The sequence below is a fragment of the Lactuca virosa genome, chromosome 5 (assembly GCF_052849685.1).
Source record: "Lactuca virosa cultivar CGN04683 chromosome 5, Lactuca_virosa_CGN04683_v6, whole genome shotgun sequence".
Classification (NCBI taxonomy): Eukaryota; Viridiplantae; Streptophyta; class Magnoliopsida; order Asterales; family Asteraceae; genus Lactuca; species Lactuca virosa.
Genome location: NC_136430.1, coordinates 205,055,951 through 205,073,172, shown reverse-complemented (window position 1 = coordinate 205,073,172; position 17,222 = coordinate 205,055,951). Strand labels below are relative to the sequence as shown.

General features: G+C 33.1%; 1 protein-coding gene across 1 annotated transcript; it reads right to left on the bottom strand.

Annotated features, from left to right (window-relative positions):
• Positions 1-1,521: 1,521 nt before the first annotated feature.
• Positions 1,522-6,741, bottom strand: LOC145114728 (transcription factor TGA2.2-like). The gene is made up of 9 exons (XM_079050804.1): positions 6,505-6,741; positions 5,863-6,002; positions 5,495-5,560; positions 5,322-5,381; positions 4,235-4,312; positions 3,786-3,837; positions 3,060-3,331; positions 2,146-2,400; positions 1,522-1,962 (listed from the first exon to the last, which is right to left on the bottom strand). Exons 2-9 carry the CDS (start codon positions 5,929-5,931, stop codon positions 1,816-1,818), a joined length of 999 nt encoding a protein of 332 aa, XP_078906930.1. The 5' UTR covers positions 5,932-6,002; positions 6,505-6,741; the 3' UTR covers positions 1,522-1,815.
• Positions 6,742-17,222: the final 10,481 nt, after the last annotated feature.

Here is a 17,222-nt window from a genome sequence, read left to right as displayed (position 1 = left end):
AAAATAGATTAAAGAAGAAAGGAGAAATTGGCATGTTCATGGTTGTTTGGATGAAAACACGAAGGAAGTTCATTTTTGACACATATTCTTAGCATCATGGGGTGTGATTTCCATGATATAGGATCATCTAGGGGGTGGATCTCTATCTATTTTTATAGTATAAAATGAAGACCAATCCTTCTATGTTTCTTATGAATTGCGTATTATCAAAATACATTAAAAGGGTGACAACAGTGCTCCCACTAACATTGACACACATATAGCTCATCTTTGTTCCTCAAAATTCAAACTCCTTAAATTCTCTCATTGAAACAAACTCCTTATTACAGATTTAGTCATATGATTGAATCATCTAAAACATCGCCACCTCTTACTTGTTGCTATTCTCTTCACGAAACAACATTCTTCCATATGCAACTTTATCTCCATCTCTATATACTTATATAACAATTGATTGGAAAATAATGTGAAAGAGAGAGATCGGAGAACAGAAGATAACGACTTATGGGACTGAGTGAGTGAGTACACAACTCTTGATGGTATTATGGATATCATTAAGCTGAAAAGCGGTGGGCCATGAGCCCCTATAAGATGTCACGTCTAGACAATGGTTAGGGATAGATGCACAAGGGTTCCTAGTTTTCTTACATTCAACTTATACATACCTCCATGTACATGGCATTACATATAACAAGCTTGTATCCATTTTTTCTTATGAAGATTTGGCAAAAAAAGGAGGATTAATAAAATTAATTATAACCACGTTTAAACCAAATTTTGGGTGAAAGAATGGTCTAAAGAGCAAGCATTTGGTTTTTACCAACTCCTTATTGTGGACACAAAAGAGGAAGATTAGAATATTATGCCAATGAAAAATATCACCTTCAAATTTAGCCCGTAATATACTTTTACATAATCTAATTTTGCATGTTCATGTCATTGTTGTGCACCGATATATAGGAAGTGTACGTGAGGGTAATATAACCAAAGAACCACAACCAAAGTTGATGTACAAATTTTATGAATTTTATAGATACTTAATGTATTAAGAGGCTACCAAACAACCCTTTATACTTGTTCGTTGTGTTCATGTCATTGTCGTCTCATCGCCTAAAGTGCATCCATACACTGATGTTTTTTTACACATGTAATCATTTATGTTTTTCGCACACACATGAACTATAAACTTATTAATTTGATGTGCATATGACCATTGCACTTTGATATATCTACACACAAATAGCATCCTTGTCATCTACTAAAATTAAATTATGCGACATAAATGTGATTATATTTAAACAAAAATCGATGTAATTAAAGACTAGAAAAATATTATATTTGATTAATAATTTTCATAAAACTGCAAAAAAAAGATGCAAACTCAGCATGTTTGTTGGAAATACTCCAGTATATATTCAACTACATAACACATAAGGTCTTTCAAGCTTTGAATTTTTTAAAATTACAAGTCAAGAAAATATAATTAACAGGGTGTTTATTGTTTAATGAGAGATCTTCCTATAGAAAATTAGTGATTTCATAACTACAACCGGGAAGACTTGATTACATGTCAACAACTCATCAATCAGTTTCTTGTTTTTCAACTTAAATTAATAGAATAAACATAAATTTAAATACTAAGCTTTGAGAAGTGTCAACAACAAAGACACAACTTTGCTACAACTAATCGGTAAGAAAATGCAAAGAAATACAAGTTAAGTGGCTCTTGATAACAAGATCTTAATGAACTTGATGTCTGTCTAATCTCACCTGTGTTTGTTGGATTTGTAAATGATGAAGTGAAGTGAAGATGATTCATTCACGAGGGCGTGCAAGCCATAATGAGCTAAGAGCTCGAAGACGTGAGAAATAATCATTAATGGCGATAAGTGCTCGAGCCGATTGTCTTGTTGTTAAGATCCGATGCATTTGTTGCAAGGTTTGTTGCCTCAAATTGTCTGCCTGTTTAATATTATATAATATAACGGGTGGGTTACTTTATTTTGAAAATCACAAATACTGTGTGAATGTAAAAACAATTTTGAAGCGTCAGATCGAAAGAATCTCTCAAGAATCAATCAGACGCTTCATAATTGTTCTTACATTCACACAATACTTACTTATGAACCTAATTATGTATATGACCTGTCGAATGAAGCCCTCAAGTGTTCCAAGTTTACCCATAGCCATAGCCATTTGACCCATGTAATTGGCTACATTGCCTGAGGAACCCGAGGATGAGGATGAACCAAGGGAGCCTGCTAATGTCTCGGCTAAAGACTGTTGCAATGCATCCATTCCTTGTGATAACGCGTCCTCCGCTTGTTGTGATGTTTGTTGTAAGTTATTGATTGCCAATAACTGTTGCTCTGTCAATGGCTCCAATTGGCTTATAAGTAACTGCAAATCAAACAAACCATAATCAATTTATTTTCATAACTAACTCTTGCCAATGTAGTTTGCATTTTTTTTTTCCGAATCCATTTGAACATATATGGATGGTTGAAATTGACCCCTATTAGCCTTTTTAAAAAGTTGTAATAGAAAGATGCTACAGTACTCAAATAAATGTAAGTATGTTGCTATTTTTTGCATTTAGCCTTTTTTTTTTTTGTTTCAGTAATGTATTTTTATTCTTTTTTCTCATCAAGACATTGTAAAAGATACCTAATTCTAGTATTGTACTTTGTTATTAGGACATTAAACTTTTGAGAAATCTATCCAATTCGAGCAGTGAAAATTGCTTTTATTTGGATAAAATCATAAAATCCACTTTTTTGTCCAATTTTGATTAATTTCATATATAATCCATTTCCCTTGTAACTAATCTCTTGTAGGGATAAATTGTAAAATAGCAAAATACTTGCATTTATTTGTTTAATACGAGCATACTATACTACTTTCATTTCTTCTTATTACAACATTGTACATTAAAAAATCTACCGAATTATAGCAATGTCATTCAAATACAAAGCAATTTTCAATCCTATAACAAGAAAAAGTGTTGTTGATTGTTGCATTTAGAGGTCCAGTGACATGATGCATGATATTAGACTTACTTTGAGGAGTTCTGAAGAACGGAATCCACCTAACCAAAGAAAACATCTTTCTGCAGGGGTTTTCCACATGCCTGATAAAATATGGAAAACATCTGCCTTTGCAGCATCACCTTTTATTCTAAAAATATCTTCATAATGTGTGATGACTCCATCAACAATGAGCCGAAGTTCTCCATCAGCAGCATGTGAACTAACAGCTTCTCTCAGCTCACTGATTCGCCTATTTTGCTCATCTAGCCACCTTGAATACTCAACATGAAAAGATGACGCCCCTACATAGTACATACTTTTTTTTATCATGATCAATATAGCTAATATAATCATACATTAAGTGTGAAAAAATAATGTTCAAAAGGTATTCAAGGAAATGTAAGCAAAAAACGAGGGAAATTGTGTGAAAGGGTAGTAGAACTTAATAGGGAAAGCATCTTTTTTTTTTCTATTAGATCGTTTTTTCTACATTAAATCACAAGAAACATCAATGAATAGCTTATTGGATTGAGTCATGTCCTCATTAAGTCCACTAAGTTATAAAAACAACACAAAAGTGTTAAGTATGAATAAGTTAACAAATTGATTACAATTTTCTTTTCAAGGGTTGAATATTATATAAATTATGATTTAAACACCTCTATTAACAACAAAAAGTGATTGCTATAAATTTATTTATGTCATTTTTAAAGCCAAAACTACTCATAACAAAGATATAATGCAACATGATCATACCATTTCCACTGGTTGATTGAGATTGTTCTCCTGAACTCGAAATGAAGATGCCCTTTCAGCAAAGGAGAAGTATTAAGACAAGTGAGTGCAACTTTTCGGGTTAAATGCAAAAATAACAACATACTTTCATTCATTTGGGACAAATACTCGCTTCTGTGAAAAAGACATAAATGCCCTCCTAATCCTCGTCTTCTTCTGGATCTTGTTATGTGTAACAAAGCTTTCTAGAGCTATTATTGTCCATGATGAGTATGAGGAGGGCATTCACGTCTTTTGCACAAACAAGAGATCAAGAGCGAGTATTTGTCGTTGCAGCTTTTTGGGTGGGAAAAAAATTTACAAATTTTTGTCTTATTGACATCAGTTCCAGTCTCAGTCCAATGCATGCCAAACACAGTACAATTTGTTTTGTTGTTTGTAGTCTTTAGATAAGATTGGTCAAACCAAACCTGCTGCCTAGCTCTCTGAAGCTCCTGTTCAAGTTGGCTCAACTTCATTCTGCTACTTTCAAGTTGTTGAACATAAGCCTAAAACAACCACCCAATAACTTCATTACAACATCAAATAGTTGGTGAATGAAAGGAATGTCTCATGATGGGAAAAAGGGTATAAAATAATTCAACACTAAGTAAGTTTGGCACATACTTCAACGATAATGTTTAATTATTGAAGAATCTTTTACTTAATTTTTCTATATATTGAAGAATATCAAGAAGATAGTGTTTCCTTTATTGTACTTATTCTATTTATGTAAGCTATTCTATTAGGGTTTACAGGCTCATATATGCCTATATATGTATGATTTTGTTTTCGGAAATAATTAAGCTTTTCACTCTTTCTTTGAAATTATTGATCAAATTTCTAAAATTGCCTCTTAGTATGGACAAAATTAAGAAAACTTTTGGACCAGAAATGAAGTTGCTATTTTCAATTAATAATCACCAACAGGCAAAAAGGTAAATCAGGATGGAAGAGTTGACATAAAAGAAGATGTTGCATTTTTTGGGAAAACTTAAAATGGAAAATGTTGCAATTTTATTGGATGAAGGGATTAATGATCTAATAAGGACTTTTACAAATAAGCATAGGTTGTTTTAAATAAACAAATTCCAAACACCCCCTAAGTCTTGTTGTCCCAATACTAAAATGTATACATTATGTTACAACACCAAATGATTTAAATTTATAGCAACTTAATTAAATATTGGCTGCTTAAACTTCACAAATGTTGCATAAACTATTTCTATTACACCATTAGTTCTTTTTTTTTCTTTCAAGATACACCACATTCATCCACTTTCTACTTAAAAGAGGTGTTTTTAATTTTTTTTTTAGTACATAATCATAAATGGGACCTTAGAAACAACCATATGGGCAAACTTTTAAGTAGATTTAGTCTTTAATCAATGGTCAATCTATGAAAGAGTAACATTCAACATGCCCCATATAACCCTTTAGAGAAATGCAACCAACTACATGAATTCAAATCAAAGATTCAAGATAAATGAAGAAATGAGCAACAAAAAAGAAACTTACTTTCTTCCGCAAACGACTTTTTCTTGCAGCTTCACGATTTTGAGCAAGCCTACGAAGTGTCTGAAGATTCATTATAGTTCAACAACAAATTAGTATTTTCTTTCAACATTTTCCTTTTTCCTTTTGTATCTATTAACACTCTAAAAAATGGTAAATAGCACAAACATAAAGACCTTTTGGTCCCTTGACTTGTCACTGGCATCAGAAACCACAAGCCCATGTGATTGACCACTATGGAACTGCATCATAATCACATACACAACATATTAGCAAAAAAAAAATCCATTTAATCATTTATAAAGTTCATGTTTTGCACCCTAATTGTAAAACCCTAAACCCAAAGTTACAGACTACCCCAATAACTTCTCACTTAACTTTATGCCACAGTGGAGTATGAACTGACATGAGAAAACAAACATCAACTTTTTAAGTAAAAGTTTAATGCAGATCATGATTCATTGATTCAAGTTTCCTATATCTTTTATATAGAAGAATAGAATGAACGAAAGGGAAGTTTCAAGTGAATTGGTTAAAGTATTACCCCCAAAGCCTTGTCATCAGTGTCCCCATCAGTGGAAGTATCAGTCCTTGGACTGAGTTCTGCCATCATGGATTCTTGATAAAGAGCGATGCTGAATCTTGCTGTGTTTTATGAGAAATGGAATAGATCACAGTTGATAGCTGCCAAACAATATCATAGCAATTAATTTAAACACACATCCGAATATCCTTTTATTCATATGTTAGGCTCTTCAATAGTTCATATGGGGCATTTGTGGTATAGGAAAATGATCAACCAAACTTGCAGAAATTGTGTTTCCATATCATTTGCTTTATATGTCCCTAACTTCCAACAAGTCAATTGAATATGTTAAGCCACTCTATGTATGCTTTGGATAAGAAGCATCGATCAACAGTTTTTCTTCAAAATCAAATCACATCAATTTGAAACTTAAAACTAACATGTTGCGAATCTAAAGTCAAAGTGTATCTCTTTTCAATGGAAGTCAAAGAATTGTACCCAACATGGGTTGACGGTTTAGAACAGTTTGCAAAGTTAAAGACGAACTTTCTTGTGTGTTGCATATATATGAGCTCTGATAAAGACAATTGAACAACTCCAAATCAGGAGCTTATGGCGTGCGAGTGTGATTGAGAGTGATTAAGGAATTGGAGGGCTTACAGTTTAGTTTAGTAGAAACCCAAATCCAAAAAGTATACAAGTCTTGACTTGATTATTGAATAATCGAATCACAAGTGATGGGGTGTTGCTGATTCTTTCTTCTTCGTTAGTCACTGTGATGCGGAAGCCTTACGAAAGCATAGAAATGGAGTTGAGAATAGAGATTGGGGAAGAGAAAGAGGGGGGTTTGATTGTGAAGGTCCAAGTGTCGCTACTTTTGACTTTTTGATCCCAATGTCTTTTCCTTCCCCAACCAAATTGTATAAAACAAGAACATTTTTTTTTTCTCTAATCTTTGTTTCTTTAAAAATTAATAACCCGTTTTTTTTTTTTTTCATTATAGGTTATAAATTAATAAAAAAAAAAGTTATATGTAAAAAATAGTAATATATTTGTGTTTTCCTTATTCATTATAAAATGGTAGTTTTTTTTTTCATTATTGTATTTTGAAATTTATATTATAAAATATTTTCTAACTATAGTTAAGTTGAGATGCCAACAATACCTTCACATTAAAAAAATAAAATACAATATTATAATTTGATAAAATCTTAAAATGCAACATAATAAGATGTTAATTCTTTGTACAACCCTTAACACAAAAAGGATGTCTAGGTCCACATTGTCGTGAATTACAATATCTCTTTCTTTGGTTCTTAAAGTAGAAAAATATTTATATAAAATAAAATAATAGATCCATTATCTTTAAAAAAACAATAGTCATTTAAATAATTAATATGTTTTTCTTTTGTTGCTTATAGCTCCGTCATCATGAATTTTGAATAAAACAATATTTATATCTTTTCTAATAAATAAAAAATGATTTTGTCACTTGTCATCTTCTAATACATTATGTCACATGGTTTTTTCTTATTATTTCATTAGTTGTGAGACTCATGTATTATATGGGTTAATTAAAAAAAATTAAATATAAATGTCAAAATATTTGAAAACTTTGAGTTTATAAGAAAAATAAGAAAATAATGAATTATTATAACTGAAATGTTTTTTATCTTTTAAATTTAAACAATTTAAATAAATAAATAAATAAAACTAATGAGCTTTAGTTTGGAAATTTTGAAATTAAAAGGTAAGTTCATTAATGAAATTAATATTCATTTATTACTACATTTATTATAATTATTACATTAAAATATTATGTGAAATTTAATAAAATAAAAAAAACTCATGAAATGACATGTGGAAAAAAATTAATTCAAAATAACCACAAAATGATATTTGGCAAATTGAATGAGAATGTGACATGTGGCAAAAAAAACCTTCATTTATTAGAGTAGATGCAGAAGGAGATCGAAACGAATGTCATAGGTTGCATATTGACAGCGAGCGTGTATGATCACTACGGATGGGGCACCGATTATGATTTCAGGAAGAAGGTCGATGTTGAAATAAAATGGTAAAATACAAAGAAATCAATGGGCTAGGAAGAAAACGCTCTGAGAAAGAAGATCGTGTGAGGTAAATGAGATTTGGACTTTTTTTTAAACAAAACTACAATTATCTGTAATAAATTTTAAATGTCATATGTTGGTAAATACTTTCTCAAATTGCAATCTTTTGGTAAAAAACTCAAAAAACATGAAGTTATAAATCAAGTTGAATAAAATATATTTAATCTGTACTTTCCATAATCGAAATATTGATTTCAATCTAACAAATAAATGACGAATCTCATAGTTGTCACACTAGTGAAAAAACTTCAATATCGAGATGTCAATCCAACGAAAAAAAACCTAAAAGGAAATCTCTCGTTGATAAAACGAATGAATAAACAACAATAAAAACTTTTTCTTATTATTAAAGTACTAGTTGTGAGATTATAATTATGGTTAATTAAAAAAAAGTTAAATATAAATGTCAAAATATTTGAAAACTTTGAATTTATAAGAAAATAAGAAAAATAATGAATTATTATAATTGAAATGTTTTTTATCTTTTAAATTTAAACAATTTAAATAAATAAATAAAAAGAAACTAATGAGCTTTAATTTGAAATTTTTGAAATTAAAAGGTAAGTTCATTAATGAAATTATATATCAATTTATTATAACTATTACATTAAAATATTATGTGGAATTTAATAAAATAAAAAAACTAATAAAATAACACGTGGAAAAAAATTAATTCAAAATAACCACAAAATGACATTTGGCAAATTGAATAAGAATGTGACATGTGGCAAAAAAAACTTTCATTTATTAGAGTAGAGAAGATTTTATCATTTTTCTACATGTCATTTTATGGTTTTTTTTATTTTATTAAATTCCATATAGTATTTAATATAATCAATAATAATAAATGTATATCAATTTATGGACTTCCCTTCTAATTTCAAAATTAATAAATTAAAGCTTCATTGGTTTTCTTTATTTATTTATGTAAATTATTTGTTTAAATTTAAAAGAAAAAAAAAACTTAATTTTAATAATTCCATATTTTTTTTCTTATAAATTCAAACTTTTCATATGTTTAAAATTTTATATATATTTTTGTAAATAAGCCCATGTAATATACATGAGCATGACACCTAGTCATACTATACTTATAAATGAGACATTTTTTCTATCACCTCATGCATTTGAAACCCTCACACAAATTTCCAAGCACGTCATGCATTTGAAACCTCCACACCTTTTTTACCATCAAAGTAATTAATCACACATCATTAAATGTTTTATAACTTATATAATATGTTTAATAAGAAATTAATAGATAGTCTACTATAAAAATATCATTCTCTTTGAGTAGATATACAAATACAAATCACATACAAAATTCACAAAGAAAACAAGTTTAAAAGTTTTGTGTTGGTTTGAGGGCTTTGGACCATTTTTCGAGCCTGTTATTATGTTAAAGTTTTTAATTTGTAAGTTTGTTATATACTAATTCTTTTTTTTTTATATATTTTCCTTGGTTTAAGTATTCTTTTAAGATAATCATTGTATGTTGTGGTTGAAACTTTAATGTAAATTATATTAGATTCATATTATCGATCATATGTTATGGAAAGTGATATAGATAATATTTAATTAAATATTGTATATATGTTTGTATGTTTGTGTTGCTTCAAAGTAATAATTAATAGAAAATCATGGATATGTAATATTATCCATAGTATCCATGTAAGTCTCTTTAAAATGCAAATTGTCTATCTTATCACTTTATATTTTAGTATATGTTTAACATTTTAAATATAATAATAAGTGTCTTTTAAAAGTTTTCTTTCGTTTATTAATAATAATAAGTGGTTTTAAAAGTAATGAACCATAATTATAAATAATAAAATTAAATTATAAAAATCATGAATATGTCATATTATCAATGCAAGTCTCTTTTGAAATGCAAATTGTCTATCTTATCAGTTTATTATTTAGTGTATGTTTCACATTTTAATAGTAATATTTAAGTGTTTCTTAAAAGTCTTCTTTAACTTATTATTAATAATAAGTAGTTTAAAACTAAAAAACAATCATTTTAAATGATAATAACATCAATTTATAAATTGCATAACGTTAACAACAAATAAATTGTATTTTAAATGAACATCATTATCGAAATTAGAAAATAATCACATAAGTAAAAATTTGAATTAATCAATCATAACAATTGTTAAAAATAATATTAAATAGATAATTATATTTAATTTTATTAATGAGGAAGGTGGGTTGATGTCAATGAATAATATTGTTCAAAATATTATGTCAAAGTTAATGTCAATAACATAACTATTTTAAACATATATTTTTCAATATTTTAACAATATATTTTTAACTTACGTTGCGCAACGCGCGGGAATTCGTCTAGTATACTTATAAATGAGACTTTTTTTTCTTGCACCATATGCATTTGAAACCTCCAAAACTTTTCATTTTCCACATAATTAATAACAACCTTTCAAAAGTTTTGTAATTTATATATACTTAATTGTATTTTATGAAACAAATTGATTAAAACATGTCTATTTTTGACTTATATATCTAATGGTATTTCATGACCATTGCACACTCAAGGTTTCCTCATAATATCTCTTTACCTATGTATATGCATAATTTCATTTCCATGCAGAGAATATCAATGGATGTATTGCCGCTAAAATTTTTGGATTCTTTTGTTACAAGGTTTGTTATTGATTTAATACATGTAATCTTTTTATTCTTATTATTAATCTTTTTCTCACTTTTGATGAAGTTTTTGTATTCTATTTGTGTGTTTTCATGAGTTGTTTCTCACATCTCCAGTGAAACCAAAATCTAGAGTGGTAATTGTAGAGAATATCAATTGATGTATTGCCACTAAAAATTTTGGATTCTTTTGTTACAAGGTTTGTTATTGATTTAATACATGTAGTCTTTTTATTCTTATTATTAATCTTTTTCTCACTTTTGATGAAGTTTTTGTATTGTATTTATGTGTTTTCGTGAGTTGTTTCTCACATCTCCAGTGAAACCAAAATCTAGAGTGGCAATTGATGGGTACTATGCAAAACATGTAACCCTATGTGTGCATGCAACCATATAAAATTTGATATATGTTTTCTCTAATTGAACATACAACTTTAACAAACAAAATAGACAACCCTACCTACTAGCATATATTCGAAATACACATAATAAGGGTTAAAGGAATCATACCTTGATTGTTATGTAGTAATAACAATTCAAATACTTGTGTTGATGAAGCCTTGAGAGCAAGCGTCACAAATATCACGATTCTAGTGGTTCACACTCAACACTAGCAATGGAGAATGATTGAGAAGGAGGAGAGGGCTTCAATTTTCGGCTAGCTCTTCAAGAGATTCAGTGGTCGAAAATTAGAGGGTTTAGGTTGTTTATATAGTGCACGTGACATCCCCATTTTTACGGCCAGAAAAGACCGATTTTTTTCAATGCTTATTTAAAAATCAGAGTATCCTTTTTCTTTTTGAAGAATAATATTGCAAAATTTGTTCCCAGAAAAAAAAAACATGATAATGATATTATCAAAGAATTTTTGAAGAAATGTATTTTTATTTATATTAAAACATTAGGATGTCATCGTCAATACAGAAACATAAGCATAACGAAATATTATAGCCTTACAGTAATTAAACTAGTAGCCTAATACTCCTTGAATCTCTCAGCACAATGTATCTTTCATATAGCCACCTGTGATACAATAAACTGAGTGGGTCAGGTTGGGAAACCTGGTGAGTACATAGGGTTTTCAACCCATAATAATATAATTATTATGTTTAATCATCAAACAATTAACTTAATTTCTCATCCCTATTATTTTCTTTATTCTTAAGGATCTTCCTTAAGAATCATCTATTCCTCATCTATTTATTCCTAAGGATTGTCCTAAGGAATATGCATGAAGTTCATCGCTGTCAGGGTTTATCCAACAGGAACTAAGTCCACAGCTGTTGATTTTATCTATTAGGCGCATCTGCCAATGTTCATTTGTAAGGCACTAAGTTCATAGTTTCGAGGGTTTTTAGAGTACATATGGTGAACACGTCGTTCACAAACACCTACAGGTTGCGAGTCTGTTAGCGTTCCACTGGACTGTCTAGAATAGTCCGTGGTCGTCATCTATACTCTGCTAGATGATTGGATCAGCTTTAAAGTCAAGGCTTTTCATCATCTTTCACCTCTCATAATCTATATCATCTTTCATCTCTCATCATTCATATACCCATCTTTACCCAATATATTTATAGGTATAAAAATACATATACATTTTAAATCACGTAAAACATGTATAAATCGTTCATCTAGCATAGATATCATGAACACGGATAATAAGCACATATAACATGTATTAATATTAAATACTTCATTTCTATGTGTAAGATGAAAGTAACTACGCACTCACTTGTTAAAGTGATGACTCGAAATTCGGACAATGCTTCGCTTCTAGCAATTGTCTTTTCTTTAACGTAACCTAGTATTATTATCGTTAAGTTTTAGTCTATTATTTATTGCGACTAATTATTAGTCTAGATTCATCATTAACTCAAAGTCTATTTCAATATATATCAAGTAAGGAACAACCATGTAGGATCATATCGGAGGTAGGGTCTGTTTGGTATACGAAGTGTACTCTATGGAAATCCCACTTTAAACACCTCACTAAATCCAGCCTACACATCATCCCCATAAGTAGATCCATCAGTATAACGACTTGGAATCACTGATAAATCTTGTTTATAGGTTCATAATAATGATAATGAACTTAAACATAAGTTATACTTAAAGTACGGTAAGCATAACTCAACTTACAGGTGGTTTAGAGAGACATCGGGCTCTGCGCGGGAAAAACTCGTGAGCCGAAAGGTCTACTTCTCAGGGCTTTTCGGTGCTCCGGGCTTCGCTACTAACACCTAGGAGGTGCTAGATAAAATCTTTGAGACTGTGGGGGTGTTTGGGAGAGATTTGGTTGAAGAAGTGTGAAGAAAAGAGTGAAAAACGCCATCTATTTATAGCTGTCAGCAACCAAGTACGCGGGGCGTACTCAAGAATTACGCTGGGTGTAATGGCTATTTAAGGGTTATGCTGGGCATACTCAAAAATTACGTTGGGCATAATGTTCCACGTGTCGCAATCAGGTGCCAAGTTGGGGGAAGAAGGTGTGGCCTAGATCTTGTCACGTGTCACTCGCTGGTTAACCCAAAAATTAATTATCTTCTAAAATCCGTAACTTTCACATAAGAGCTTTGTTTTTGACATTCTTAATATCCAGGCGTAGGCATCGACATGATATAAAACTTTTGTTTAGACTCCCTCGGCTAATTTTGACTTTATTTTTAAAGTTATATTTTAACAGGCTTAGACAGTTAAAGTCCATTAAAAATTCATAACTTTGTCATCCGACGTCCGTTTTCGACTGTCTTTATATCGTTGATCTCCTATTAACAAGATATTTAATTCTCGTTTAGATTGTGTCAGCTAAATATCGATCGATCTAAAATTCGATTTCCGGGTTGTGTACTGCTATACGGAATCTTAGAAAAATCATAACATCCTCTAACGAAGTCAGATTTGGACGTTCTCTATATGCATGTTCTCGGTTTATCGTCTACTACGAATTTTGTTTATATTGCTAAGGTTAAAAAGTTTTTTTTTTCAAAAATTTAAATTTTTCGATACGGTGAGCCGTGTCGGTTTAATCGCGAAACTTCGACGGGTCATAACTTCTTCGTTATAAGTCGGTTTTCATCATTCTGTATGTGTACGAAATCATTGTGACATATATTATAACTTTGGTTGAGATTATTTATTCTAAGTTGTAACACCTGTTCCAGGTATTGATTAATTTATATAATTTTTAGGGTTTTGTGCATGGACTAGGCGAGTTGGGGTGCTCCAACTCGTCGAGTAGAGACTATTATGAGGACGCGGGATTTGGGTTCTACTCGACGAGTCGGAAGGCCCCGACTCGACGAGTAGGAGCTGTAAAGAGAAACCCTAATTTTTAAGGTTTGCACCCTATTTAAAGAACATAATCCGCCTCTTGTGGCCTCCCTTATCACCCTATTAGCCAGAGAAAACCCTAATTCGACCTTGTACCTTCTTGAGTGAGAGTAAGAGCTTTTGTGGGCAATTTTGGGGTATTTGTGAAGGATTGTAGAGCTTGAAGAGGAAGGAGCAAGGAGAGAAGCAGTAGATCTAACATCTACTCTATATTGGCCATCATTTTTAGGTATAAAGTCGTCACCTTGATCTCTAGTTGATTAGATCCCTTTTCTTGGAAGTAAATGACCATTTTTGGTGCAAAATGGAGTCAAACTCGGATCCGGACTTATCACAAGGATATGGTTCCAGATCTGGACCTCTCTAGGTCCCCAATGACATAAAGTTGCTCACTTTATGTAGCTTAGCCCCTTTCCATGCACAAAAACCTTGTAAGGAGCTTAGTTTCGATGTTATAGCCTTGAAGGGCCTTGCATGCACGTAAAGTTTGCAACTTTACGTGGTATATGCACTAAGGGAGTTTGGATCTGGATTTTAGGACCTTAGATCCCACTAAAAAGGGTTGAACTTGAACGGGACTGAAGGAACTCGTCGAGTCCCTTAGCTGACTCGACGAGTCGGGGTAGGGTTGCCCGTTTCTGAGTTTCTGGATGAGAGCAGTGAAGGATTAGGGTTTTGGTCTGAACGGACAATAGTTTTCTGGGCAATTGTTGAGCTCGACGAGCCACTAGGGTGACTCGGCGAGTTGGTGCGGGATTCAGAGGAATGGACTCGAGAGGAACTCGACGAGTTGTTGGATGCACTCGACGAGTTGAGGTCAACATGGACTGTTGACCTTGACTGTTGACTTTGACAATGACCAGGGTTGACCATGGTTGACTTTGAGGGTATTTATGGTATTATGGGATTATGACAAGTTAATCACATGTTGGTCATATGTAGTTGAGGAGGAGCAGTGCGTGGAATACGTCTGATATTAGCTTGTCAGTTCAGCATTCGAGAGGTGAGTCTTCTCACCATACCAATGGGTCTAAGGCACCAAGGCCGGCCCATTTTATGATATGTGGATTTTCGATTGATTATGCGTATGTTAGTATGACATTTGTATGGAAGACCCTGGGGGGTTCCCGTGGCAGTAGTATGAGACCACGTAGGGGTTCCCGTGCATTTGGTATAAGACCTTGGAAGGTTTCCATGGCATCCTAGTATATTTGCATGTTTAGTTTGTATGATGTTTACTTGGTAGATAAGACCATGTGGGGGTTCCTATGGAAGGAAGACCATGTGGGGGTTCCCATGGCAAGTAGTTAAGACCACATGGGGGTTCCAGTGGCACTAGGTGTAAGACCCTGGAGGGTTTCCATGGCTTCCTTATATGTTGTATGCATGGCTTATGTGATATATGTAACTTTATAGCTAATTTGATATGTGGATTGTGGATTGTGTGTGGGGTATGCTCTGGGGGGACACACTAAGCATTAGCTTACAGTTTTTGGATTTGTTTCAGGTACATCTGAGCCCAAGGGCAAGGGCAAGGCTTGATGGTGCGACATGCACTCTCTCTCAGTCGTTATCATAGGACACTCTGATGTTTTAAAATAAAAAATTGTTGTTGTTATGAAATTGAAAACAATTGTATTTGTGATTACATGATTGGAGGAATGTGTTTTGTTTAATTAAAAATGAAAATTTTCTTTTGAAAATTGGGACGTTACAAGTTGGTATCAGAGCCTTGGTTTGAGGGATTCAGACACACTCTCGGGTGTGTCAGGACTCAAACTAAGGAAATGGTAAAATTGTTTTCAAAAATAAAACAAAAGTTAAAGCTTTTAAAGAATGGAAAAGACGAGGGTGCAACGCGCATGATTGGCCGAGCCAAGTAAGTAGTTCCCCAATATGTTAGCCATGTTATACTGATATTTGAGCTTGGATAATCGTATGGATCTTGCTATGTGTATGCTTTTAAAATTGTATACGGTTAGGAGCTTATAGCCTTAGAATGATTGATTTGGCCTTATTTCATGTTCATTGTCTGGTTGTGGTCCTAGGGTAGAATCTCTTATTCGAAAGTCTATTTGATCATTTTCTGTGTATAATTTGCATTCATAAAGGCAACCTGTTATGATTGGTCTCATTGATGTGAGTAGAGGAAATCTTAGGACAGCCTAGGATTTGAGATATGCGGTAGTCTGTGGGATGTGATTTATTTTGGGACGAATTGGAGTTATCAGGTAGAGCCTTGGGAAAGGTACAGGTACGTGTGGAAGGTAATATTGTTTCTGTACTACTGAAAGCACAGGACCTGTACCCGAACCAATGTTAGATCTGGCAGCTCTAAGGAGGACCGGTGTGGGAAGATCCCCTATATAGATATCCTGATCATTACGATTTATGACATTTCAGAGTTCAGCATGGTGGTGACATGATTTGGGACAGGGGGATCAGAATCAGGATCGGGATCTGGATTTGGATCAGGCAGTGGTACTGAGCCCATTGATGAGAGGCTGCGCGAGCTCATTGCAGCCAAGGTGACGACAGGCATCCTTGACGCTACCCCAGTGATCTTTGGGATGGTCAAGGAGGGTATGATGGAGATTATGGAGGAGAGGCTCAGGTCATTCAGGACCGAGATTGCTGCGGGCCAGGTCGGGGCCCGAACTCCCTCGTTCTGGGAGTTTAAGGCGTGTAGAGCGACAGAGTTTTTCAGGGTCAGGGACCCCATTGTTAGCCGATGCTGGGTGGCGGATATCGAGAACGCCTAGCGCACGCGTTCTTGCCTGGATGCGGCAAAGGTGGGTTTTGCTTCATGTATGCTGAGAGACAGAGCCCGAGACTGGTGGGGCGAGATGACTAGTCCGTTGGGAGTAGCCGATGTGGCTGAGATGATATGGACTGAGTTGGTTCGGCAATTTGACCTGGAGTTTGCACCAGCTATTGAGGTGCAGCGGTTGGTGAGGGAGTTCTAGGAGCTCCAGCAGACCACCGAGACTGTGGCGGAGATCACCGCCAAGTTTCCGGAGCGAGCATTGTTGATCCCACAGTATGCTACCGATGAGGACATACGGAGGACAAGATATCATTCCATGCTGAGGGATGATATCCGGGAGTTTGTGAGCTTTACAGGGTGTAAAATCCTGAATGAGATGGTGGAGAAGGCCCGTGAGCGGGAGATGGAGCTGGACTTCCGCACAAAGCGGAAGCCGGAGCAGGCACATGCAGCGGTAAGTCAGGCTAAAAAGCCTA

Coding starts and splice junctions, on each gene's coding strand:
- LOC145114728 (XM_079050804.1), bottom strand. CDS start 5,931: ATGATGGCAGAACTCAGTCCAAGGACTGATACTTCCACTGATGGGGAC. Junction 5,561..5,862: donor CTGATGACAAGGCTTTGGGG/GTAATACTTTAA, acceptor ATTATGATGCAG/TTCCATAGTGGTCAATCACA. Junction 1,963..2,145: donor TTGAGGGCTTCATTCGACAG/GTCATATACATA, acceptor AATATTAAACAG/GCAGACAATTTGAGGCAACA.